The sequence below is a fragment of the Neurospora hispaniola genome (assembly GCF_033458365.1).
Source record: "Neurospora hispaniola strain FGSC 10403 chromosome Unknown B0T23scaffold_1, whole genome shotgun sequence".
In the NCBI taxonomy this organism is placed as follows: Eukaryota; Fungi; Ascomycota; class Sordariomycetes; order Sordariales; family Sordariaceae; genus Neurospora; species Neurospora hispaniola.
In genome coordinates, this window is record NW_026944406.1 from 5,566,963 (window position 1) to 5,593,172 (window position 26,210).

Here is a 26,210-nt window from a genome sequence, read left to right on the forward strand (position 1 = left end):
CGACACGCCAGTCACACCCGGGTCTGGAGGGCCTTTCTAGCCCAGACGAGTAGCTCCATCAACGTCACAGAAGCCCCCAAAAAGCACATGATTAACGAACGTGGGTTATTTTTTTTGTATTAGTTTCTTAGACTGTACGGTGATAATATGAGAAAAGGCAACTAAACATTCTTATAGTATTGTACAACTGGAATTTCATAAAGAAAAGAAAAAAGCCTGTAAATTGGAAAGACTACAAAAAAACCACCATGACTTATTTGTGACTTTATAAGTGAGCAATGAACCAAAGAATAACACAAGAATAAAGCGGTAATTGATTATAAACTCCAACGCCATTTCAGTCCGTCAGCCACTATCCCCCCCTTCCTTCCTTCCCTCCTTCCTTTCGTCCATCGTCCCTAAGCTCATTTGTATCCGTCAAATCCACCGCGCAACTTTCTCCCCGTCGCTGTTACTCATGGGGAATGGATATAGGCTGGCCACGCCGGTTGTCTCGTATTGAGTGTTGTTGTTCGGTGGCTGTCAGGGTTGTTCTCTTTTCGATCTTTTGTACCATGCTGGCGGCTTGGCGGGTGGTTTCTCGAGACAAGGAGCTGAAGGCCTCCTTTCATCCGCTTGTTTCTACAGGGATATCCCGATCGATGATGAAGCGCGCGCTTCATCATCGCCCATTTTACACAAAAGTCTTTTAACCCCGAGCATAAGGATGGAAGCCCCTGGATCCACCCCTTCCACCACCGCGATAGTTTGCACCAGGCTTGCCAGCGTTCTTGGGACCCGTAGGGGCGTTAGGAGGAGGTGCGCTGGCCGGGTCGACCGGTCCGCCGGGTGAATGCGAGCCTTGATGGCCGCCCTGCTGATGACCACCGCCGCTGCCGTGGTGATGGCCGCGACCCTTATGGAAACCACCACGTCCTCCACCACCACCGCCACCGCCCATGCCGCCGCCCATACCCATGCCCATGCCGCCCATGCCAGGACCGAAACCGGGACCGCCCATCATTGGTTGGGGGACGTCATCGTACATTCCCTCCCAGCTGGTGGCGCCCATGTTATAGCCCGCTCCAGCACCGGGCATTCCACCGCCGTAGTTGCCACCAGCGGCATCGTTGCGAGGACCGCGATTACCGCCGCCGGGACCGCGCTGCTGGCCATCGAAACCCTGCTGTCCGTCGAAGCCGCCGAATCCCCCTTTAGGACCACCGGCACCTCCATCAGCACTACCGGCTCCGGGACCGCCAGCACCGCCCATCATTTGCTGCATCATCGCCGGGTTCATGCCCATGGCGGCGGCCATCGCCTGGGGGTTCTGCGCGTTAGGCCCCTGACCCGCGCCGACACTACCAGCGCGGCCACCGCTGCCTTGCTGTCCTGCACCCGCCTGAGCTGCGGCATGGGCTTGCTGAGCGGCCATCATCTGTTGTTGCATTTGTTGCATCTGCTGCATCTGCATCATTTGGACCATGGGGTTTTGCATGCCCCTGTTCATGGCCATCTGTTGCTGCATCATCTGGAAGGCCTGCTGCATCCGCTGGAGATACTGGGCCATGAGTTGCGGTGTCATACCGGCAGTGCCGGCGCCACCCATGCCGCCCATGACATTCATACCGCCTTGACCGGAGCCGTCATCCATACCACCGCCTTGCTGACCGCTGCGGCGCTGGCCGAACTTGCCGCCGCCGCGTCGCGCAGCTTCCTCGGCCTCCTCGCGCAGGTTGCCGCGGGGTTGGGCTTTCTTGACTTCGATGGGCTTACCATGGATCTCAAGGTTGGCAGAGAGACACGCCTCAACGCCGGCTTCGGACTCGAAGGTGACGAAGCCGAAACCACGGGGACGGCCAGTGTCCTTGTCCATCATGAGGGTGGCATCGACGACACGGCCGAATTGGGCAAAGTACTCGCGGAACTCGTGGTCCGTAGTCTCCTGAGAAACGCCACCAACAAAGATCTTGGAAGTCTTCTCTTGCTCATCGCGGGGAATGGCGCGCTTCGGGTCGATCTATAAGGGGACTGAGTTAGTGGCCACTTATTTGACGGGTTAGACGAGCTATGACGGGGAAACGTACGATCTTGCCGTCAAGGTAGTGTTCCTTGACCATAACAATGTTCACTGTTTTTGGGTCCTTGAAGGTAAGGAATCCGAAGCCACGCGAGCGACCGGTGGCGCCATCTCTCATAACGGTGCATTCTACAACCTCGCCGAACTGCGAGAAGTAATCTCTCAGTGATTCTAAAAAGTCACAAGACCGGTATCAGTACAACTGTCATGAATACCATATGGTACATATGGTGCCCCTTGAGGGCAACAATTACCATGAGGGGAGGACAGGGAAAATGGCAAGGCTTACGGTCTGTAGTCTCCCAGTTCAGGCCACCAATGAACATTTTCCTATAAGACACAAGCGCATGCGCAAGACGTTAGTCAACTTCATCTTTTGAGCAATCTATGATATCTGGATATGAACGAGTAAGCGTAACATGGGGGCAGTGAAGAATGTGTGGGCTCGAGTAGATGAAATGCGGATGTGAGAAAGACATTGCGAGTGATCAAGCAAACAGCCCCAGCCGCCTAGCCCTTTAGACACCCAAATCCTGAGCGAATCGGCATATGGCTACACGCGAACCCAAGAGCTACCAATCAGTGTGATGCGGAAGCATGTTTGTAGCCGTTGTTTGGAGATGCGTGTGCATATAGCGTGAACTGGGGAAGCAAGCCCATTTGCCCAGCCGTTGTGCCAGGATTTGAGCAGCCTCAGGTAATGTCTATCCCAGACCTCTAGTTTGACCACATGGACCGTCTACCGTCATGATCCTTGACATAGCATGGGCTCCACCATCAATATCCGAAGAACTACCCTTCATCTTGTTTATACTGGGCCTGGTGTTTTGACTGTGGGTGTGGCAATGGATGTGATTCTCCCGTTGGCTTCGCAGGTTGGCGGAGCCCACCGATCGAGGACCGTATGATGGTTGTCATTTGGCGAATGAGAAGTTGGAAGCCGCCTCCGCGATGTTCTCAAGGGTGACGAGACAGCTGCTGTCCTAATGTGCCGGATGCTGACTTGACTTGACGGAAAGGGGCCAGGGTGGGGGGATGCTACGGCAGTTCCCAGAGTGAACAGAAGATGCAGCAGCGCAGCAATGTTCCACTTTCCAAGTGGTCTCTGGGTGTGCCGGAATCTTTCTTCGAATTTTTTTGGCTGTCTCGAGCTCTTTGCTACCGTCAAGCTAGGTACTGTCTGTATCTGTTCTGGGTGCTGCCCTTCTCGCTGCTAATCTTGCTCTGGCTGCAGGCTCATCGACCCTCCTGGCAAAAGGAAGCCGGTTCCCTCACGCCCTATTAAGATTACCTCCGCAAGGCCATCCGCCATTCTTGTAGTACAGACAGGAGCGTACTCCGGGATCAATTTGACGTCGAAGCTTGATCCTTGGCGTGACCCTGGACAAGTCCACGGCTTCCAGCCTCTTTTCTCCCGATTTTCATGTTCACGTCCATAGCGGAGAGCGATCCCTTCCTGCCTCTGATCACTTGCAGTCTTGTAGCCCCTGGTGCATCCATGCGGTATGGTTCACCCATACGCGCCAGAGTAACTCGGAGTGTCTGGTACCAAGACTCTACTGTGTTCATCAGGTCCTTGCGCCGCCCAATCCTTCCGTTCCCTACCAGCCAACCGAGCAGTTCTAGGACGCCACGTCCTGAACGGGTCTCGAGTAGGTGTTCATCTCTTCATGTGGGAGAGCCTGGGCGGGGCTGCTGCAGATGCGTCGGGGCGAAATCGAGAATATAGAGAGGGGTTGTACGGGGGTTGGGGGGGTGTTACGAGCATGTACGTGTGTCACGAATAGCATCAAGGGGATGTGACTTACCCGTCTTCTTTGGCATTAGGGCCCTTGTGTTGGGCCTGGGTCGGTGGGGGAGCATGATATTGCGATTGAGACTGGCTGTTGTTGTTGTTGTTGTTGTTGTTGTTTTGGTTGTCGTCGTCATGGCGAGCGACCGTGGTGGACGGGCCGCTTCCGAGATTGAAGTCAATGTCGTCTTCGTCTTCGTCTTCTTCCTCATCGTTGCCGTATTGTCCGTTGCCTCCATTGTAGTAGCCTTGCTGACTGTAGTCGTTGGATCCTCCGTAGTTGTCAGCAGCCGACTGCTGGACGGCGGCAGCTTGTTGGTGCTGCTCTTGCTGTTGCTGCTGCTGTTGCTGCTGTTGTTGAGCAGGTTGCTCAGTAGCTGAAGTCTGAGCTGTGGTGGGGGCGGAAGCTGGTGCAGCGGCTGGCTTTGAGGCAGCGGGAGCGTCGTCGTCGTTGTACCTAGTTCGCAAGAGTGTCAGATCATGTTCAGATTGGGTGGTCACCAGGGTACTCAAAATAACATACAGATCGTCGAAGAGGTCGTCCTCGTAATTCTCTGCTTCGGCCATTTTGCCGTTTGTTGTGTGTTTCAATACCGGGTATTGAAGATGGGAAAGAGATGAGAGTTGAAGTAGATCTAGACTAGTATTTGTGTGGGACGCTGAGATGGCGTATAAGATGATGTAGTCGTCGAGAAGCAGCGAGACGCGACTAATGGATCGTAGTGGTCGAGTTATCGTAGCAAGAGATGCGGCGGCGGGTGGACCTCGGAGCAGCTCAAGTAGAGCCCGAGGTGGGTGAGTCCGTTCTACAGTTTCCTCCCTCAGATCAAAAGACGCGAATTTGGGCACGGATTGAGTGTACAACTAATGAAGTCGTCGGTTGTGGTCGGTTGTGATTGCTGCTGTCGAGGATGACTTGACTTGGGTAGAAAAGTGAAGGTGGAAAGTGTGGAAGAGTGGACGTCGTTTGCTTTTCAAGTGAAGAAACCGGAACTCCATCCAGTCTGCCTGCCTCAGTCAGTCCCCTCGCCGCTGTCTGCACTGCAGTCCCAGTTTGGCGCCGAGTGTTAAGGTTCGGTCGGGTGTGGACCCCGATTCAAGGCGCCGGCACCGCGAGTTGGGGCGCTTCCGGCAACCATGACTTGGGGTCGGGTACTAACAAAAAGACGTTACCTTACTACCTCTACGACACTTGCCCAGGTGGCAGTCGCGTGTCTAGAGGTAGAGGTACCTAGGTCTGCAAGGGCCAATTAGGCGCGTGGGCGGTGAGAAACAGCCTGTACACTACAACGAGGCCCGGCCTGTGTACCTGCCGGTCCAGCGCACCTAGGTAGGTTATCACACCCTCTGGGCCGCCCATGCGCTGTGGTGGTTGTGAGCGACATCGGCTGCCCGTCTGAGGCTGGCGAACAGCTGGCGAGCTGTGACAGGCGGACAAGTCTGGGCAATCACTGCTGGAACAGGAAGGCAAAGACACCGAGATGAGATGAATGATGGGCAAGATGGACGTGCCCGGTTTGTTAGTGGCCCCGAGCCTGGCAGCCGCTGTGTACCCAGGAAACAAGCCGATGGGCTTAACACGACCACGGCATCAATGAGTTGAAGGGAACAGGAACGGCCATCCATTGTCTGCCTGTCTAGCTCCATGGAGATTCCCTCCGTCCAGTCCCTTTCAACGAACGACATTCCAGTTGACCATGGTGTGATGCCATTGCGCTGGTAGACCAAGGCGAAACCACCATTCCTGTTTGTATACTACCCACTCACATAATGTTTTCTTCTTCGAGCTCGGGCAAGAAAGCGTCTCCCCAGGTACGTGTTAGTGCTCCATCCATTTCCTCACTCCAATGATGCTAACAGGCCATGATGTCGCTACGCCAGCAGGAGATGGTGCAAGTTGGTATGTCCTGCATGATGGCTACAGCCCTCCCCTCGTTGTTTGTTGTATAACCAGTTGCTGATCCCATGTCCCGTCATGGCTTCAGACAGGTCCGAGTATGTCTCAAGTCCTATTCCCAAACTCAAAGACGGAAACACTGACATGACTCGGACAATGCGACAGCTCTGGCTCCCCTTTTTGGAGAGCGCCCCAGAAGGATGCCCCGCTAAAGAAGACGACCACTCGCGACTCGGCCAAGGTCGTTGGCGCTGCCTATTCCCATGCCGACATGCTCAAGTTTGATTCATTGTGCGTTGGTACTGTTTGGATATCTCTTTTGGCTGTTTGCTGACTATGGCTCTCTTGAACCAGAAATCTGTCCAACGCCGGATCGCGACCACGAACCCCTCCTCCCTCGAACTCTGCCCTCGGCCGAACCACTTCCAATAGTACAGCCTCGCCCCATATCAAAGGGGTGACATCACCTCCTTTCCAGAACTACATGAACTTTATAACGAGCACCAACGAAGACTGGGCGGCCGACGACGCAGACGATGTATACGCCTACGAAGACGATGGCGACGATGACTTTGGGCTTCCCAGTCTGTCCAGCATGAAGAGGAGGTCGCGCCGCATAGCAGCGCAGACTGAACAAGGAACCAGCCGAGGAACTGCGACAAACACGCTCACAGACTCAACCGGACGTCGATACTCGGACAGCGCCGACATAGCCATCGAGCGACCAGCATCAGCCTACCCAATGCCCAAGAAGACCGAAGGCAAGATCCTCCGACCACAGTACAGAGACATACTCCGCGATCCCGCAAACGCCCTACACCTAATCAACCACCCTTCCGTACCACCTAATGCTTCCCAAAAGGAAATCGATGCTGTCAACTCGAGGATAACCAGGATCAACAAATTCAAAAAGATTCTTCAAGCATCAACCATCCCTCTAAACGACCTTCGAGCCCTAGCCTGGTCCGGCGTGCCAGAAGAAGTCCGGGCCATGACGTGGCAGCTTCTACTAAGCTACCTCCCCACCAGCAGTGAAAGGAGGGTGGCCACACTAGAGCGCAAACGAAAAGAATACCTGGACGGCGTACGACAAGCCTTTGAACGAGCAGGTGGCGCTCCACCACCGTCCACCGGAAAGGGAGGCGGGGGCAACCGCGGCCTAGACGAAGCCATCTGGCACCAGATCAGCATCGACGTCCCTCGAACGAACCCACACATCGAGCTCTACGGCTACGAAGCAACACAGCGCTCTTTGGAGCGTATCCTCTACGTATGGGCGGTCCGACACCCAGCGAGCGGCTACGTACAGGGCATCAACGATCTGGTGACGCCCTTCTGGCAAGTTTTTCTGGGCACATACATCACAGACCCAGACATAGAGAGCGGCATGGACCCGGGCCAGCTACCTAGGGCGGTGCTGGACGCCGTCGAGGCCGACACGTTCTGGTGCCTGACGAAGCTGCTGGACGGCATACAGGACCACTACATTGTTGCGCAACCGGGTATTCAGAGGCAGGTAGCGGCGCTGAGGGACTTGACGCAGAGGATCGACGCCGGACTGGCGAAGCATCTGGAGGAGGAAAATGTCGAGTTTATCCAATTCAGCTTCAGATGGATGAATTGTCTGTTGATGAGGGAGATTAGTGTCAAGAACACGATCAGGATGTGGGATACTTACATGGTTAGTTCCTTTACCCCCTTCTCTCCCTTCAGTCTTCCCCAGCTAGCTAGCTAACCCTCAAAACCCCCCAAAAACACAGGCCGAAGAACAAGGCTTCTCGGAATTCCACCTCTACGTCTGCGCTGCCTTCCTCGTCAAATGGTCCGACAAGCTCGTCAAGATGGACTTCCAAGAGATCATGATGTTTCTGCAATCCTTGCCGACGCGCGAGTGGACAGAGAAGGACATTGAGCTCTTGCTCAGCGAGGCCTACATCTGGCAGAGCTTGTTCAAGGGGTCCTCGGCGCATCTGAAAGGGCAGCCGAGCAGTAGGGCGAACTCGTTGAACTTTCAGCTTTGAGCCCGAGCCGAGCCCCTTGAGTTTGAGTTTGAGCTATCAGTGCAGGGGAAAGATACGAAAGAAAGAAAGAAAGTTCTTCGATTCGAAGTAAGTGGGTAGGTGGGTGGATCGGCGCGACACAAGGCAAAGACATGACAACAAATAGCTGTCCTGGGGACACGCTCTATCAACTTGAGTCTTGGCTAATTGAGCCGGTTCCTTTTGTGTCGTGGCGACGCTCGTTGAACAGATGTATAACCACCCACCCCATATAAACAGTTGACGAAGAAAAAATCATAATAATTTACCGAAGAGGAGGAGGATGCAAGCAGCTTATATGGCTGGATGGGATGAGATGAGATGGGATGGATGGACGAATCAAAGGTCAAAGAGGAAGCAAAACAGAGATACCAATTGGCTAAAAGAGAAAGAGAGAGAGAGAGAGAGAGAGAGGAAGAGAGAGAAACGTAAAGCAGGTACGAAAACAAGAGTACATAAGCTTCTAGAGTAAAGATCACTTGTAGTAATATACTTAATACCACGTCATTGGAAAGAAGAAAAATCGTCAGCTCATGATAGAGGGTTTTCAATATTGACAATGGTTGGGCACTCGGTCAACAACCGTCATTCACAACATTGACCCATCTTCATGTCACGGAGAGAAGTGACAAGATCAGCGGGAAACGAAGTTTATATACGCTTTCTGTATAGGTACCATTGATACGCTTTCAGATTTCCAGTGCAAGTATATGTGAATAGCTATGACCGGTCACACCTACAGTACTCCTCTTGCGTTACCCTTCAATTCTATCTGATAATTTCCCACGCTCTTTCTTTCTTTCTTTCTTTCTTTCTTTCTCTTTTATTTTTCTCCTGCCCTTCTTTTTTTTGAATTTCTTTTTCCTTTCTTGTCCATGTAGACTCCTCCCATCTCTCTTTTGTGTTTGAAAACTATCTCTACCCCGTCTCTGGACATAAATAATGAGCGACTTTAGTTAGGAAGTCCAGAGGGGCGAATATCAACTATCAAACGCAGTGCTCACTGGATTGGCCAGGCTGATCAACCGACAACTTCTCTTTTAAGGAGGGTATGGGAGTGAGCCTGGACGAGCAAGTCCCTGTGAAGCACGCTTGAAAACGAAGTGAAAAAAACTAACTCGGGCTGGTTGGTACGTGAAAGCTTAAGACTGGAGTGAGCGTATCGGTGTAAACCAACCACTCTCTGCGTTGATTGACTTGCAGGCTTTGCCGTTTCATTCGGTCATCATTCCACCACGAAAGAAGATATCCAACTCTCCACCTGCCCGGAAGCAACAGATCGAGAGGTAATTTCTTCCTGGGTAGATCGCATTTGACCAGGCGCCTTCGCAACCATGCAAATTCGACCGTCAGCTAACCCAACGTTTTGCCCCCGATATTAAGTGTGGGTCGACCTCCCCCCGGCTCCGTACACCCGAGGATGACAAAACCCTCCTTAGATACCCGTCCGTTGCCCGAGTCCGTATGCACGTCTGATTTGGTGTGCGACCTTAGACGAAGGTGTGTGAAGATGCCTTGTTCCCGTCTGCTTGGGGTTCAGCTTGCACGAGACTATTGCGCAGAAGGTATGTAGGCTGATCACCCACACCTTGGAGAAGCCTATGTGAAGGATTGGCTTTCAGAAAGCAGCAACAACTCCTTGCAGCTTCAGTTGGGCAAATCCAAGCTGGAGAAGGGTAAGTTCGTCTTCTGCCCGCCAGCCCGAAGGCTATCGGTAGCGTGTCAACAGAACAAGTCTGTCGTGCTCACCAAGTGACACATAATAGGTCCATATGCTATACCGCCGTTTAGGTTCAAGAGAACTATAAGCATTGTGTCGTGCGCTTCCACGAGAGGAAGAGGGAGACCAACAACGCCTAGGAGCTAATCGCTCAATCGAAACCTGTCCCGATCTGGCTGGCAAAAGCAGTGCTGACGCTCTTCTCGTCGTCATCGTAACGGCGATATCCGTTGCCGACTCCCATACGACCATTGCTCTCAACGTACTGCTTAAGGCGATCGCTCTGGCTGTAAGAAGTAGGGCGGGCTGATCCGATGGCCTCGCTAAGGCCAGCACCGAGACTCGCGCCGCCCTGTCCGATACCCTTGCCGCCGATGACACTGGAAGTGGCATCAGTGAACTCGCTGTTGGCGACGCTCTCGCCTGCGATACTCTCTGTCGCACGACCACGGCCCTTGGCGCCCGGGCGTCCGTTGGGACCAGCACACGGCAGACCAGCCCACGCCTCAGGGTGGAAGTTCGAGAACATGGCAGGGTAACCAGAGCTCAAAGCGGCACCTCCCAGGGCGGAGCTGTGGATCGATGAGACATCATCCGGGATGTACGAGACCATAGAACCAGTCTCATAATCCCTGACGGAGCCGGCAGTCAAGGGAGCAGCGAATCGGCCATTAGAGGGACCGCTGGCAACATGTTGAGTGTGGCTGCGCTGCGGCCGGTAGGCCTGGCGAGGTCTGCCAAACTGCAAGAGAGAAGGCTGCAGGTTTGTGAGGGGACCTTCGACGAGACACTTCTTGTCTTTGAAGTGGACGAGAAGGTGGTGCCAGAGCTCGTGCTTGCAGAGAACCTTGGGGTTGCCAATAATCACCAGACCGTACTTGGCACGAGTGAGGGCGACATTGAGACGACGGGGATCCGAAAGGAAACCAATACCTTGGTTCTCATTGGAGCGAACGCAGGACAGCACAATGAAATCCTTCTCTCGGCCCTGGAAGGCATCAACGGAAGCGACTTCAACTTCCCTGTAGGATTCCTTCTTGAACGTGCCAGTGTTCTGCATGGTATTGACAATGTAGCTGCGCTGACCCTCGTACGGCGTAATGACACCGATGTCAGCAGGCTTGACACCAGCCTTGAAGAAGCGTGTGACAATCTTCTCGACGTTGGCAGCCTCGGTCCGGTTGAGGTACGACGTGCCCGAGGCCGAAATTTCCTCGTTGCCCAAGTTGGACCAGAACATCATGGGAGTCTCAGGGACCGGCCAGGGGAAATCAACATCCTTGCGGAGTCTCTCGGCGGCAGTGACGCCGTTTTGCAACGATCCTTCGTAAAACATATTGGAGGGGAACTCAGAGAGGCAAGGATGCATACGATACTGGACCTTCAAGCGAATGGGGGTAAACTGAAGCTTGACCAACCTCTCGAAGAGCGACTGGTTAAGGCCAGCCTTGGCAGCCTTCTTGTTCATGATGACAGGGCCAAGCTGCTTGTGGTCACCAACCAAGACAACCTGCTTACATCCAAGGACCAGTGGAATCATGCACTCAGGTTCGGCAGACTGTGTAGACTCGTCGATGAGCACATTACGGAACTTCATCTTGGAAAGTCGCGGATCTCCGGCACCAACACAGGTGCAGCACACTACATCGGCGTTCTGCAGGATCTCACGTTCGGCCTGGCGCGTCAGCTGCTTGAACCTCTTTTCATCCTGAGAAGACAGCTCGCCGGTCTCGGTCTTGAGCTTGACGAGACCATCAAGCTCCTTGTTGGTAGTATTCATGCGAACTTGCTCGTGGAGAGCCAGGAAACTGACGGAGGATTCGACATCCTCACGGGACTTGGCGGTCAAGCGAACGACCTTCAGGCCGGTTCTGTGGATCCTCTCACAGAGCTGGTCCACAGCAACGTTGGATGGGGCGCAAACGAGAACTTGGCTGTTGCTCATCTTGGCAAGATGGTAGATGATGGTAGCCGAAGTGACGGTCTTGCCAGTTCCCGGAGGGCCCTGGATAAGGCTCAGAGGATTGGACAAGACCTGCTTGATGGCGGCAATTTGGCTGGCATTGAGTTCAGGGAGACCAGGAACGTGGAACTTTTTGGGCATCGTAATCTTTGTCGGGGCAACCTGAACTTCGTGTCCAAGCAGCTTGTGGAAGATGTAACCAGAAACACTCATCTCGTCGACGGCAAAGGTCTTCATGGCCAGCTGCATGCGGTCATAGGAAGTCGCTTTCCACACATAGTCGGCCGAGAAATTGTGTGTGCATTCCGTGGGGACAGACTTGTCATTGGCTGACTTGCGAAGTTCCACCTCAACCTCGTCGGATTGGTTGTTGGGAATCTTGATAACATATCCAACACCCTCCCAAGGCGGGCGCAGCTCTCCCTTGTACTTGAGACGCATCTCATCGCCAACGGCCAGCTTAACGTCACCGGACTCGATCTTGGGAAGGATGAAGCTGGCGACGTGTTTGCTGTTGAGACCCAGATGCCAGCGGACTTGAAGGCCATCCTCAGACTGGGCCTCCTTCAGCTTCTTGTCGTAGTCGGATTCCATCTTGACGAGAGGGCCGAAGATGTTTTGATAATGATAGGGGTCGTCGTACTTGAGCAAGACCGGGTGAGGATCATCATCGACTCCGGCACTCTTTTCGAGATCGGCAACAGTCGCGTTCGGTGCCTCCTTCCACATTTCCTCGAGCTTGGCAATCATGGGCGGCGTGAGATGGCGAGCACGAAGCTGCTCAGCATCCGTGGGAGGGGTGACGAGCCAGTTGAGGAAAGCCCTGTCTTCGATCAAGGGTTGCCACCTGGATATATCCCAGCTCATGTCCTTGGTCGACGTACTAGCACCACACGGCTGGCGGCAGAGGAGGACCACAACCGTGTCTGACTTGGCAGGGATGAAACCGAGGATGAAGACATTCTTGGTGCCGCAGTTGTAACATTCGAGGACGGTATCGCCGAGGGAGGACTCGGGGTGAAGTTGAACTTCCTTGTGACGGGCGCGAACAAGGTGGTTGACGATATGGGACGAGAAGGCGCTTCCTTTGGCACTGCAGAACCACTTGTTACAGGTAAGGCACTTGACGACGCTGGAGGGCGAGTGGATGCCACAGTAGGCACAGGCGTGGGGAGGCAGTTCCTTCTCCTCCACGGGGGCATCCAGCTTGAGGCTCTTCATGCCGTCGACTGGAACGCTGGCCAAACTCTCGTCATCATCGTCATCAAGAACCTCGGTCTCGTTGTCGTCGTCATCGTGGCGGCGTCTACCATTGCCGCGGGGACCACGTCCACCGTAGACACCGTAGAGGAGGTTCTCATCGGGATCGATATTGGACAGTTCGTCGGAGCCACCGGCCTTGATGGCGGCAGCAGAGTCGGAAACCAAGTGGTTTCCAAGGTGTGTGAAGGACACCTCCATGTTGGCCATGATGGCGAGTGGGTTGACGGAGGTAAACTCTGGAGCACCAGCAGCTGGTCAGTAAGTGTCTGGGAGGAAAATCCGAAGCGTAACGGAGGTTCAGGCAGGTATCGTTGGGGAACGAGATGAGTAAGGTACTGTTGGTATACGCCGCGGTCCAGCCTGTAGCTGTTGAGCGGGCTGTTGGGGAGGGATGTGTATTTCAGTGTTTACATGAACATGGCACGCAAACAAGCGGCGTACCTTGGAGAGTTCACACCCGGAAGTGTTGTCGAAAGGTAAAAGGTGTGGCTGTCGTACTGCGGGTTGTCGCAATGCGGGACTCTGGAAAGATGTAGATTATGGGCTTGGAAGTCGTCTAAAAGGTCACATCATCGCATAACGGATTGGATCGGCGAGCGGGCTGTGTTGCGCGCGGGGGCTTTCGAAACGACGACACTGCCAGAACGTCGAGGTGCTGATGCAGTGTGAGACTACTGATCGGCCCGCTTAAGGTTGTTCTTGGTGTTGTGAAGCAAATGGTTTGGTTGCCGCCGTTCAAGGTCACGGTTGTTGTTGTTTGCTTGGGGAATTTTGCCGGTGGCCGACTTCAGTTTGTGTTGGCGGACGGGTCACGGTTGCGGTTGGAGGTTCGTTGTTTGATATCCGACGGGGCGGCCTTCTATCGATCAGCAGCCTCCGGTTCTGGGCTCAGCTGTTTGAGAGGCACAGTCATAGCGCCTGAAACTGCCCTGTATTCTAGAAAGCGGGCAGCAAGCTGAGTACAGTACTGGGAAACCGGCAGAAGCCAGGGTAAGGTGGCGTTGTACCGCGGGCGACCCAGGCGCGATCTCATTCCCGGCAGGCGCAAATCGACGGGAAGCCGATAAGTATCCGCCAAGTTGAAAGGGTCCGTGCACCTCGCGCTTAGTCTCTGTAACTTTTTTGACTTTTTTCTCTGTCAACACCCCTGTCGTCACCAACCACTCCGCCCTCCACTATCGATTCGGACGTCTGAATTTCTGCCAGTCTTCGCAGCCTTAATTCTTATCGACAACCTCATTACTACCATTTTGACAACACGACTCTTCGAGCTCGGCGCAATCCCTTCCACCGAATCACTTATCACCGTCTGATAAGAGTTTCAACACAGCAAGATGATTGTAAGTGTCCCAGTCTACTCGTCATCTTCTCCAAGCTTTTCAATGTCCGTGACTAACAACTGCAACAGAGAAAGCAAGCTCGCCAAAGGCGGGACTACCTCTACCGAAGAGCCCTCCTGCTCAAAGAGGCCGAGGTTGCAGAGAAGCGCGCCAAGCTGAGGTCTGCCCTGGCCTCGGGAAAGCCGCTTGACCCCGAGATCGCAAAGGACAAGGAACTGCGAAAGGACTACGACTACGATGTTTCGAAGGATGTGAACGGCGACGCCATCGATATCGACGACGAATACTCAGAGTTGTCGGGTGTCATTGACCCCCGAATCTTGGTTACGACAAGTCGCGATCCCTCCAGCAGACTCGGCCAGTTCAGCAAGGAAATCCGTCTCCTACTACCCACCAGTGTTCGACTCAACCGTGGTAACCTCGTTTTGGAAGACCTTGTTGGTGCCGCCAAGGCGCAAAACTTGACGGATGTTGTTTTGCTACACGAGCATCGTGGTGTCCCTACCGCCATGACCATCTCCCATTTCGTACGTTGTCCCATCAGGCATGTTGCTGTACTTGCGCAAGGCGTTTTCTAACCAATTGCTACAGCCCCATGGCCCGACGCTCATGGTCTCCCTTCACAACGTCGTTCTCCGCGCCGATATTCCCAAGTCGATAAAGGGCACAGTCAGCGAAAGCTACCCCAGGCTCATCTTCGAGGGCTTTAGCACCAAGCTCGGTGAGCGGGTGGTCAAGATCCTCAAGCACCTCTTCCCTCCCCGCGAGCCGACACAGAAACCCAATGTCGGCAACAGAGTCATTACATTTGTCAACAACGACGATACGATTGAGGTTAGGCACCACGTCTATGTCCGTACCTCGTACGACTCGGTCGAGCTCAGTGAGGTTGGACCCCGGTTTACGATGAAGCCCTTCAAGATCACCATGGGCACCCTCGACAACAAGGATGCGGATACCGAATGGCACCTCAGCCAGTACACCAGGACCAGCAGGAAAAAGAACTACTTTTAAGCGGTGATTGGAACGAAAGGGCCGCTATAGTCGTGTGGTTATCGGTTGGATATTGATTGCGCCGGACAAACCCGAAAAAAGGGTAGCCAGGAGAAACGCAAAGACACTATCTGGTGGCGGAAAGCCCTTCTCACCAATTTGTCTGCTGCTCAGTGACAGGAGGCAATGGGAAGATCGCTCAGATGCCTAGGCGAATTCACGCTTATATCCTCCTCTACCGCCCGAGGTAGAACGTGGCTGGCCAAGATAGCGAGTCTTGTGTTCCAGCTTCGGCGCTCTGGTGGAACCATAAATGATAGCATCAACGTCTGACTGGTGATCGGCGTGGTTGCTGGGTCGGCTGCTTGCCGAGTGGCTGTGAGGACCGGAAGGTTCCCGCGGTGAAACGAGCATGTCATGTCTATCAACGACATGTCATCACTACTGGAGGTAACGCACGCAACGATCGGGCTGGAGGATGGGACAAGAATGGGAGCAGCAGTCTCATGAGATACCAATGTTGGGATTTGGATGTAATTTTAAGAGCATTGGGTTCACATATCAGGATACGGACCGGAGTTGAGGGTGTAAGGGTATCATTTCTCAGCTGAGCGCGGAATAAACAAAACGTGTGATCGAACGGGTGTTCCAATTCGGTACTGGGTGCTGGCATGCAAAGAAAGAAAGGCGGTTTGAGCGGCTCAGCAGCAAGCCGGGGACACGGTTGAAGTCTGCAACTCAATGAGATCAGATCAGAAACATAAAGCAATTACTCGATGAAGTCGAAATATGACCTGCCAAGCTTTCTACCAGTGGGAAGAAAAAGGACCCCTTTTCTCCTTGGGGCTCCATTCCAAACAAAAGGGGGCGCGTCGACGTGGAGACGGCAGTGTCCCGTGGGGCCGCCTGCACGCTCTGTTGGAGGTTCCACACGATTGGTTCCAACCAGCGCAAGTGCCAATTGCCGCTTCACAATTGACGATATCGTCACAGGGCGGCAACAGAAAGATTTCCAACTTTTCCATTCCTCTGCCATTGGAGAATTACGCGATCAAAGTTTGCCATCCTCCCGTCCACGTGGTGAATGCGACGATAAGTCGGGGGTTTTGACAGCGGAGATTTGATCACGTTTCACACTCCGAGTTCATGAGGCTGTTAAAGCTGTACTTTGCGGTGCCCTCTTCCTTCTCATCGTTTGACAATAACAGCCTCTCACTCAGCAGTCAGTCGTCAGCTCTTGAAGCTTGTGCCTTGATGCTGCATTGCGTGCAGGCTGCAGCTGACCTCGGGCACAGCAACAACTGGACATGTGGGTCGGGAACCCGCTGTGACCGAGACTCTTTTCCCATTGTGGTTTTGAGTCGGAGTCTGGCTCAGCATTCATCATCAACAGAGAGACAGGGGTATGGATCATCCATAGCCACGGTTCAAGACAGCTCCGTGGAATGATGTGTAGAGGCTTGAAATATAGTACAAACTCATCTGCAAACACCTTTCAGCCTCTCTCTCTCCAGCCACCGCCCTGTTCAGCCCTTTTCCCCTCTGGAGCTTCGATACATATAATTCTAGGCCTTCCATCGATCAACGTCGTTCAGGATTCGTGTCCTGCAATGTGAAGAACGTCTCTGATTTCATCGCATCGCTTGAGGTGTACAATAGATTGGACAAATGAAATATATCTTTTATCACTGGTACCATTCATATCTAGAAGCCAACTTCTCTAAACATTTTCGCTCCGACACAAAGAATCAAGAAGACGGAACCTTGCAAGAAACAAGAGCAAGAAAAACACGAGAAGAAGGATTTTGCGGGTCATTCGCTCCGTCCGGCCTCGGTACCTTGCTAACGAAAACTGCCCTGAAACTAATCCGTCTTGGGACGACTAGGTAAGCCGTACTGCGTTAACAGCTCATGGCCGCACCGCCAAAAACTTGCCCGGCGTTACTAGATGATCGCCAGCCCACAGCCCGCTTCCTTGGCCCCAAACCATTGGCCATTGGTCGCCCCTGGAACACTCCGTCGCTGCTGCACCCCCAAATTTAAACGAGAAGCGCTCCGTCACTGCCCTCTCCGTCTTTTTGCATTCGTTCGGTGACTGGTCAGAGCAGAAAGAACTAAGCAGCCTGTTCAAACGTCTTTCGCTCGAGTTAGGTCAGCGGGCGGCATCATCCATCAATCAGTTCATGTGAGGCTGGGCTCTTGTTCTTACCTTCAGTTCCTTACGAGGTTCCCTTGTTGTCGACCACTTTCAGTTGCGACAACAAAAACACTGCAGTCAATACCACCCGGCACCCCCGGTCTTCCATCCGTACCTACCTACCTATCCAGGTTATTCCTATCTTAATCCATTAATCTGTTGGCTTCTCCCCTCTTAAAGTATTGTCACCATTGGAAAAACGACAACCGCCGACCACTGCACCGGCACATTCACGTCCGTGCAATTGAATCGAGCACAAGCGACTTCATCTCGGAATTATCCAAACAGTAGCAACCATGTCTTATAATCAAAATCCCTACGGTCAGCCTAGCCCTTACAACGACGGTCCTTCGGCCGAGGGCGGTTATGGCGGCAACTATGGTGGAGGTTACGACAACAACGGCTACGGTCAAGTGAGCAAGCTCCTCCCTCCATATTGTCCTTTGACGAACCTCTTCATCGCATCTCTCGACTCATTCAATCCGATCATATCGCGAGGTCATTCATGGTCGCAATGCAATTAGCTAACCTACTCCCTTGCAGCAGCCCGAATCACACGAGATGCAGACATATGGCCAGCAACAACGTCAACCTCACGGCCCTGATACCACGGCCACCGGCGCTCCTCTATCCCAGCAAGAATTCTTGAACAGTGTCCGCGACGTCGAAGGCCACATCCAACAGTTCCGCGCAAACCTCGACCAGATCCGCACTCTTCACCAACAGTCCCTCTCCGATACCAGCGGCCGCCCGCCCCCAGGCCTCGAGCAGCTGCAGGCCGTGACCGAGCAGCTCAAGTCACAGATCAAGACCGAAGTCGACAACCTTGTCTCTGATGCCACCCGGACCGGCGACGGTACCTTCAACACCAAGAAGCGCCAGGCCGAGCGCCTCAGGGATCTGTACAAGGATGCTATTCAGGCCTACCTTGTGGAGGAGCGCCGCCACAAGGGCCAGATTGGCGAGCAGGCCGTTCGTCAGCTGTTGATTGTCAACCCCGATGCGACGCCCCAGGAACAGGATGCTGTGCGCAACGGCGACATGCAGCAGGATCAGATCTTCCAGAGTGCTGTATGTTGTTCTCCATTGAATCTCTTACTTTTACGCTTGCTAATTCCTGCCCAATAGCTCCTACAATCTAACCGCGTCGGCGCCGCCAAGGCCGTCCTCGGCAACGTACAAGCCCGCCACCAGGAACTCCTCCGCGTCGAGCAATCGATGCAAGAGCTCGCCCAACTCTTCGAGTACCTCAACACGCTCATCGTGCAGCAGGGCGAGGTCATCGCCGACGTGGTACAAAAGACGGAGCAGGTCAACGACAACATGGACAAGGGCATCCAGGAGGTTGACAAGGGCGTCAAGCACGCACGCAACCGCCGCAAGCTCAAATGGTACTGCTTGCTGGTGTGCGTGCTCATCATCATTGCCATTGCGCTCGGTGTCGGCCTGGGCGTCTACTTCTCGAACAAGAAGAATTAGAGATTCGGTGGTGGTTCGGGAGGTTCAGACGCAGATGAGGCTGGTGGCTTGAAAGGGGCCACGCCGCCGCCGTCGCAGCAGCAGCAGCAGGCGCAACAGCAGTCACAGTCGCAGGCGCAGGTGATCCCTCCGGTGCCGGTTATTCCTCCACTAGCTCCGATACCTGTGCCGCTCCCAACGGTTGTTCCAGCGCCAGTGCCTTCAGGCGGAGGTAACCACGCTTATGCTCCTCAGGCTCAAGGACTAAGTTGGAACGCGACGGTGGCTGGAGAGAAGAGATTTTACAGTGCGGGCTGGTAATGGCCCCTACCAAACTCGACACATACACAACACAACAAATACCCATGAGAGAAGAGAAAGGAGAAAGAAAGAGGGGAGTGGAAACGGATATATATGATATTCATACGGGTTGATATGTCAGCAAAGCATGTTTTACGCGAACGAACTGTATCAGGACAACACACCCCGGGACGTAATAATCACGAACGACGCATGGATGGATGGACGGATGGAACGGTGGATGACGGATGGACGGATTGAGGGTTTCTTTTTTTTTTTTTTTTTTTTTTTTCCATGTTTCTTCTTGAGGTGTGCTACGGCTCAGCTGCTTCTTCATGTTATACTCCCCCCCGTATGGTTTTTTGGTGCAAAACTTGTTTACATTAGTAATTACTTTTTTTCTTCTAACTCCGGATGGGCTGTGTTTTGATTTCGATTTGCAGTTTCGACGTTGTGTATGACTGGAGCGAAAGAAAAACAATGGAACCGATCGATATAAACGCAACAAACCACACTCGCTCCTGTTGAAACCGAAACAGGGAGTTAGTTCCATGGCTCAGCTCTACGGACTCTGTAATATAAAGAAGCAGAGGCATGTGATAGCTAAGCAACATGCTCGTTAGTCAGGGTCTTTGGTACGTAGTGAGTAAACCTATACGGTTTCAAGTAATCAAGCTTAAATGGACTACTGACTGTGGAAGTATACTAACCTGGATCTTTTATCACACGTTCCTAAAGGGCGTCCGCTACCACTGGCTTTTCACTCATAGTGCACTTCTTCACTTCAATCTCACTCTCGCCGTCTTCTTTAATGCGTTCTCACAACCACTCTTTCATTTCTCCACACCTCTCTCACTACATCTTTCTTTATTTATACTCCTCTCCAAGTTACTTGACCAATCACTTCACCCAGCCCCGAAACATCCTAAACACCAAGAAAAAGTCTTCATACAAATCTCCGAAGAACAATGAGAAGGGGTTTTTTTGTCTATCTAACGACCTACTAACCATACATAGATATATCTATCCTGTAACTACCCACCTACCTAACCATCTCGGCAATACTCTCTTTATTGAGAACTCTTTGCGCTTTCAAGGACTGAGTGCTCCACAGGCTTGCTGCTGCTCTTGAACAAGTTGCGAGGGCTTAAGTGAGATATATGGTAGGTGGGCGGTAAAAAGAAAATGATGTACGTGCGTATTGGGATAAAGTCAGCGGAATGCGTGGTGGTTTTGTGCCGGGTCTTACCTGTGTAGAGCTTGTATCGTTAGCAAAGTGGCTGGGATTTCCAAGAATAGCAGGTAGTTGGAGGGTGAAAGAGAAAAAAAAAAAAAAAAAAAAAAAAAAGCGAGAAAAAAATTTAAGAAAAGAAAAAGGACAAAAAGACATCGGGCACTAGCAATCAAGTATGTTGTGTAGTCTTTTTATAGGGATGAGTTTGGTTGTTTTTGGTATTGCTTCGGATTTGGGGCCAACTTTTTAGATGGAAGGTGAGGCACCAAGAGATCAACCCGTATGGATGTCCGCTTTGGTTCGCATATACTGTTGTGTAGTAAGTTTAATCTTATTTACTACGAATTGAATGTGTGTATATACATACTACGTACTTGATCATATTAAGAACATTGATACCGAACTCCAGACATCTGTAGAGTTGGCCCATAAAAGCAGGGGCAGATTGAGAGAAGAACATTTGACATCAACTCCATATTCAACCACAAAATCAAATGCCAATTTGACCCCCCCGAAGCGTACCATGACATAACATGATATATGATGATGATGATGATGAATTGATGATGACGAATGTGTAGTGACGAGGTTGTGTGGAATCAAGACAGAGCGAAGTGAGAGAGAAGTATTAAAGAAAAAGCATTGCATCCTATCCCATCCAGGCCAACCTATGTAAAAACACCATCCATCCATTCCCGCGTCCTCTTACCACCGACAGACATCCTCAATCTCCTTACACCGTTACAGCAGTAGCAACAACCGAAAATGAACCCTTTTTAATGTACAACACACTGCTTTTTTACTTCGTTTCAAAACTTCATCGGTTTCTTTATTTCTCTTCCTCTTTTATGCTGCTAGAGTAATCTTGACATGCTTTTACCGCATGCCGGGACCACCGCTCATGCCCTGGAGCTTGCTGGCGAGCTCGGGGTAGTTCTCCTGTACCTGGATCTGTGTCCTCGTGGCCTCGGCGTAGGAAAGGGCGTTGACGAGTTCGCCTTCGGTGCGGGCGAGCTCAGCGGCACGCTCAAAGAACTTGAGGGCCTCGACGACCTTGCCCTGCTGAAGAAGGAGCTGGGCCATGGTGGCGACGGCGATGTCGCACTCAGGGTCGACTGGAAGCGTTGATGTTAGCACCCAACATATGATGACTTGGTTCAAAAATAGGGCTATCTTACTGATGAGGGCCTTCTCGCAGAGCTGCTCAGCTTCGGCATAATCCTGCTTCCACTGGAAGAGGGCGAGAGCCTTGTTGATGAGGGGGAGAACGTTCATGCACATGGGCTTAGTCTCCTTCTCGAGGGCGATCGCGGTATCGAACTTCTCAATGGCTTCCTGGAACTTGTTCTGGTCGAGAAGAAGCTCGCCATAGTAGTTGTAGACATCGGGAGTCTGGTCAAAGTTCTTCATGCAGCGGCGGAAGGTGGCCATAGAAGAGGCAATGGAGCCCATCTTGTACTGGGTGACACCAAGCTGGATGTGGGAGAAGATGAAGTCGGAGTCGAGATCGATGGACTTCTGGTAATCCTTGGCAGCCTCGGCGAACTCCCCCTTGATAAAGTGGAGCTGGGCGCGGTGGTAGTAGATATCAGGGTCCTCGGCGTTCTGCTCAATGGCCTTGTTGAAGTCCTCCTCGGCCTTGTCGGGGTGACCTATAGAAGGGGTTAACACAGATTTAACTTAACAGTTGAAGACAAAGGCTTACCGAGCTCAAGGTTCATGCTAGCACGCTTGATGTAGCTCTGGGTCATGGCAGGGTCGAGCTCGATGGACTTGCTGAGATCGGCGAGAGCCTCCTCGTGCTTGCCCATGAGGCAGTGGAAGGTACCACGGAGGTTGTAGGCAAGAGCCTCGTGAGGGCCGAGCTCACCGAGGTCGAGGGCCTTCTTGAAGGCGGCAGAGCCCTCCTCATAACCAGTACCAGTCTTGCTCTCCAAGTGCTTCAAGCCAAGCTGCAGCTGACCAAGACCGGTCTCCTCGGAGAGCTCAACAGAGTCCTCGAGACCCTCGGGGCGGGGCTTGGAGCGGAAGCTCTGCAGGTAGTTGCCGACAAAGGTGGAGCTGGGGAGCTTGGGAGGCTTTGTCTCGAGGATTTCCTTGGCCTTGTTCTCGGCGAACTTCTTGAGGAGGCGCTCGACGGCCTGGGCGCTCTGCTCGTTGCGGAAGCCGTCGATGATGCAGCTGGCAGTGAAGTCGAGGAGAGCGTCGCTGTAGCGGCTTAGCTGGTCGTAGGCATTGGCACGGCGGTTCAGGGCCTTGACGTAGTGGGGGTCGAGCTTGAGGGCGGCGGTGGTATCGGCGACAACCTGCTCCCACTGGGCGAGGGCATTGTGGCAAGCGGCGCGGTTGGAGTAGTAGACGGGGTCGGGCTTGCAGATGATGGCCTTGGAGTAAAGGTCGATGGCCTTGTTGAAGTCCTTGGAACCGTAGGCCTTGTTTCCGAGCTCCTTCAGCTTGGCGGCGTACGCCTTGCGCTCGTCCTCGGATAGCCTGACGACGGATTCCTCATCGATCTCGGGCAGCTCGTCGGCGCTCTCGACGGCGGCGGCCTTGGGTTGTGTGGGAGCGGCCTCTTCTGTCTTGGAAGTAGAAGCCTTCTCGGCCTCCTCCTTCTCGGCCTGCTTCCGTTTCCTCCTTTCCTTCTTGCTGAGCTTGGGGCCGGACTCCTTCTGCTCCTGGGAGAGCGGGCGCAAACGTTAGTGAACGAGACTTCATGCAGCTGGGCAGGGCGCAGGGCAGCAGCGAGACGCGGGACGCGGGAAGATGCGCGGGAGAAGGATGCAACGTACTGATCCCTTGCGGAGATAGTAGACAACACCGGCGGTGGTGATGACGACGGAAACACCAGCAATGGTGTAGACAACAGCCTTGTGCTCCGAGACCCAGTTGGAGACGCGGTCCCAGATGGACGAGTCGGCCGGGACAGTGACGGGCGTGGCCGCCGGGATGGGGACGGAGGGCGGCGGGATGGTGGGAGCCATGGTTATTATGTGGTGATGGGTGTAGGAGAACCTCTAGTAGACAAGGTAAACAATCAGGGTATATACTAGATCGGAGTCGGCAGAGAGACGACCGAATGGCAAGGCTAGGTAATCGAGGAGACGAAGGGACGGCGGCGGCGGCAAGTTCAGAGACAGATTCCGGCAACTGCTTCAATTGCAGTAACAAGTGAAGTTCCTCTGTTTTTTTGAGTGGATAGTGATGCGGGTTCGTTCGCATGGGTCGGACCCGGACTTGGATAGCGCGGCGGCGGCCACAGCCCACGGCAACTTAACTGGACTTCAAGGTTGGGCCCGGGGTACTCCTTCACTCTACAGGTTTTCCCTCTTGGCACACGGCAGCGCAGTCCACAATAAGTCCACAGGTACGCGCACAGTCACTGAAAAAGGTAGCAAATGGAAACCTCAAGCTTGGTAATTGCTCGATGGCGTCGGTGGATGGGTACTGTAGACGTATGGATGTCTGTCTGCTGGGGCTCAAGCTCCGAGATCTTCGTCGTGCGAGAAAAAAAAAAAAAAAAAAAAAAAGTTGTTTTTACGCGGGCGGCAGTGCGGCTGGCGGCTGGGCAACCGGCAAACAAACTACCATACATACGGTATTACATATCATCAACTAAGGCCTGATGGGATGTAAAGAGACAGTGTTGACCTCCAAAGCTGAGGTGGTCTGAGCTCCCTCAAGCTGCTGTTGCCAAGTCTCATCATGGCGGCCGGTACCTGAATGCCCTCTGCTTACAGCTCAGCACTGTTGGTTTACACATGGACTACTCGGAGCTGAACATCCTTCTCCCTTCCCCTTGGATTTTTTGAACAACAACGGTCAAAGTTTATAACAAGGATAAAGACTTTTACATTGTCCATTGTCAGAAGGTAGATAAGCCTGGAGAATACTCTATTCCAGATAACTCAACTCCAACCACCATTAACCCAAGTTCATCAACGATTGTAGCTGAGATATCTCTCAGCCGAGGGGAAATGGAATAAACGCCAAGAATGACCGCACACGGTGGGGTAAGCTTCGCTTATGTACGTCAAGTAAAAGCGGATCAGGGCAGCTTGGGTGGTTCCACTTTAAAGTTGAACCCCACGCCCCGCCATTCGACCATCAGGGCAGTGTCATCCCGTCCAGACCTTGCCGCTGCCGTCTTTGATGCAACTGTGACAGAACTTGACTCACGGACTGATCTTATACATCCGTCGGTAACTACCTACCTATCTTTTTGTTACATGCTTCATTCCTGCCATCACCGGCGGCTTCTTGTACCAATCATCGGAAGGATCATTGATTTATCGGATTCATCAGGTACGAGGAAAGCTGATAGATCTTGAATATTTCCCATGAAACGACCACAGAGAGTAGTGAGTCACCAAGCTGGATTGCATGTCATATAAAACGGATAATACATCACGGATATCGTATCTTTCACCATTCAACTTCACTTTCCGGAGTCTCTGATCCATCGAGTCTCTGCTGTTCCTCCATCTAGGTAACCTTCAAAGACAGGCACCCTCACAATGGCGACCACGACAGAAGCTCCCCTCCTCCTCTTCACCACCCTGCGTTACGACCCTCTCCTGCTTCCTGGCTTCGTCTCTCCCACTGAATCCTCCTCGTTCGCTCCATTGTACATGCTTCCTTACCATCGCGACCGCATCCTGCGCGCCGCCACTCACTTCAAATGGCCCGCCGTGATCTCTCTCCTCTCCGGTGACAGCGGTCTCGAAACCCTCTCCTCCTTCATTTTCTCCTCCCTCTCCGACGAGCAGCGATCTCACCCAAACCGCATCCGTGTTACCGTCTCTGAGAAGGGAGAGCTAGGCATCGCCATCTCACCAGCACCACAAGTCCCTTCAACAATCAACTTCTTCCCAAATTCCCTTCCCGAGCCGGGTACCAATATCCCTAGTCTATGCCTGATGGGAACCTCGACGCCGTTCGAGGTCCTAGTCGACACCGAAAGGTCCAAAAAGTCAGCATACACGCACTTTAAGACTACGAAGCGCCAAATCTACGACGCAGCGAGGAAGAGGCATGGGATCGCGTTGACGGATCGGAAGGAGGTGTTGATTGTTAGCGAGGATGGGGAGGTGATGGAAGGGAGTATTGCCACGCCGTACTTTTGGAGAGACGGGAGATGGGTGACACCGCCGGTTGGGGAAGGTGAGGGAGAGACAGAAGGGGATTGGGGAAGTGGTGGAAATGCGGGAACTACGAGGAGGTGGGCTTTGGAGAGGTGCGTTTCTCCTGCTGTGAGATGATTATTATTGGGCAGCTCTGCTAACGGCGCGCTTGAGTAGGGGAATTGCGGTTGAGCAGATTGTACGGGCAAACTCGCTGGTTGATGGAGAAGAGTGCTGGTTGAGTAATGGGGGCAGGGGATTCTACTTTGGAAAGGTCAAGTTGGGCTAGGTCATGAGATGGCAAGCGGATGAGCGTTAAGGGCATGAATCCGTGATGCTTTCGTTGCGCCAGGATATCGTTTCTTAAAATCGCTGCTGTTACCCTAAGATATGGCTTGCAATCGTCGTTCGGTGCTACCGAGGCAGAACAGGGGCAATGTTTGTTTGCTCCCGTCCCGGGCATCACTAGGGCAACACACCAGGCTGGGCTGTCTCCCATCGTGAGACCTTCGGGGGATTTTGCGGAGCAATGTATCACGGTGCGCAAGCCGAGCCAAGCTAACAACTCACAATTACCTGTCTAGAGGGTCCAATACAGTCAAACTGACGAGCCGAGGTTCAACATCATTAAATTCGTCCTTTTTGAGGATGAATGACCTGCTGAAGTCTCGGAAAAGGAACTTGTAAGCGGGAGCACCCCGATGAAGCACAAGTGGAAAGTCAACCTACGGACTAAAGAGAGATAAGATACACCATATCTCAATGCCATAGACATGAGCGTTACACTACAACTATCGTAATACTTTGTGTAAAGTGAAGCTGCCCCGCGATATCG

General features: G+C 53.0%; 7 protein-coding genes across 7 annotated transcripts; 4 read left to right on the forward strand and 3 right to left on the reverse strand.

The window, feature by feature from the left end:
- Positions 1–688: 688 nt before the first annotated feature.
- B0T23DRAFT_305622 (uncharacterized protein) lies at positions 689–2,385 on the reverse strand (the record flags this gene model as incomplete). The annotated part of the gene is made up of 3 exons (XM_062834322.1): positions 689–1,999; positions 2,067–2,230; positions 2,349–2,385. The coding sequence occupies 3 exons, from the start codon at positions 2,383–2,385 to the stop codon at positions 689–691; spliced, it is 1,512 nt and encodes a 503-aa protein (XP_062697788.1).
- Positions 2,386–3,825: 1,440 nt separating this feature from the next.
- B0T23DRAFT_36377 (uncharacterized protein) lies at positions 3,826–4,545 on the reverse strand. Its single transcript, XM_062836328.1, has 2 exons — positions 4,375–4,545; positions 3,826–4,308 (listed from the first exon to the last, which is right to left on the reverse strand). The coding sequence occupies exons 1-2, from the start codon at positions 4,416–4,418 to the stop codon at positions 3,864–3,866; spliced, it is 489 nt and encodes a 162-aa protein (XP_062697789.1). The 5' UTR covers positions 4,419–4,545; the 3' UTR covers positions 3,826–3,863.
- Positions 4,546–5,387: 842 nt separating this feature from the next.
- Positions 5,388–8,168, forward strand: B0T23DRAFT_371641 (rab-GTPase-TBC domain-containing protein). The gene is made up of 6 exons (XM_062836662.1): positions 5,388–5,663; positions 5,733–5,751; positions 5,837–5,846; positions 5,914–6,039; positions 6,103–7,429; positions 7,509–8,168. The coding sequence occupies exons 1-6, from the start codon at positions 5,622–5,624 to the stop codon at positions 7,767–7,769; spliced, it is 1,785 nt and encodes a 594-aa protein (XP_062697790.1). The 5' UTR covers positions 5,388–5,621; the 3' UTR covers positions 7,770–8,168.
- Positions 8,169–14,067: 5,899 nt separating this feature from the next.
- Positions 14,068–15,087, forward strand: B0T23DRAFT_425532 (putative component of the U3 small nucleolar ribonucleoprotein; the record flags this gene model as incomplete). Its single annotated transcript, XM_062839918.1, has 3 exons — positions 14,068–14,073; positions 14,142–14,600; positions 14,665–15,087. 3 exons carry the CDS (start codon positions 14,068–14,070, stop codon positions 15,085–15,087), a joined length of 888 nt encoding a protein of 295 aa, XP_062697791.1.
- Positions 15,088–17,407: 2,320 nt separating this feature from the next.
- On the forward strand, positions 17,408–18,942 carry B0T23DRAFT_36460 (t-SNARE). Its single transcript, XM_062836342.1, has 3 exons — positions 17,408–17,676; positions 17,807–18,334; positions 18,392–18,942. Exons 1-3 carry the CDS (start codon positions 17,560–17,562, stop codon positions 18,740–18,742), a joined length of 996 nt encoding a protein of 331 aa, XP_062697792.1. The 5' UTR covers positions 17,408–17,559; the 3' UTR covers positions 18,743–18,942.
- Positions 18,943–21,039: 2,097 nt separating this feature from the next.
- B0T23DRAFT_36487 (mitochondrial outer membrane 72K protein) lies at positions 21,040–23,346 on the reverse strand. Its single transcript, XM_062836354.1, has 4 exons — positions 23,045–23,346; positions 21,961–22,930; positions 21,434–21,907; positions 21,040–21,370 (listed from the first exon to the last, which is right to left on the reverse strand). Exons 1-4 carry the CDS (start codon positions 23,234–23,236, stop codon positions 21,132–21,134), a joined length of 1,875 nt encoding a protein of 624 aa, XP_062697793.1. The 5' UTR covers positions 23,237–23,346; the 3' UTR covers positions 21,040–21,131.
- A 1,082-nt stretch (positions 23,347–24,428) lies between these two features.
- B0T23DRAFT_36513 (aminotransferase) lies at positions 24,429–25,819 on the forward strand. Its single transcript, XM_062836357.1, has 3 exons — positions 24,429–24,613; positions 24,759–25,488; positions 25,553–25,819. The coding sequence occupies exons 2-3, from the start codon at positions 24,770–24,772 to the stop codon at positions 25,662–25,664; spliced, it is 831 nt and encodes a 276-aa protein (XP_062697794.1). The 5' UTR covers positions 24,429–24,613; positions 24,759–24,769; the 3' UTR covers positions 25,665–25,819.
- The last annotated feature ends 391 nt before the right edge of the window (positions 25,820–26,210 follow it).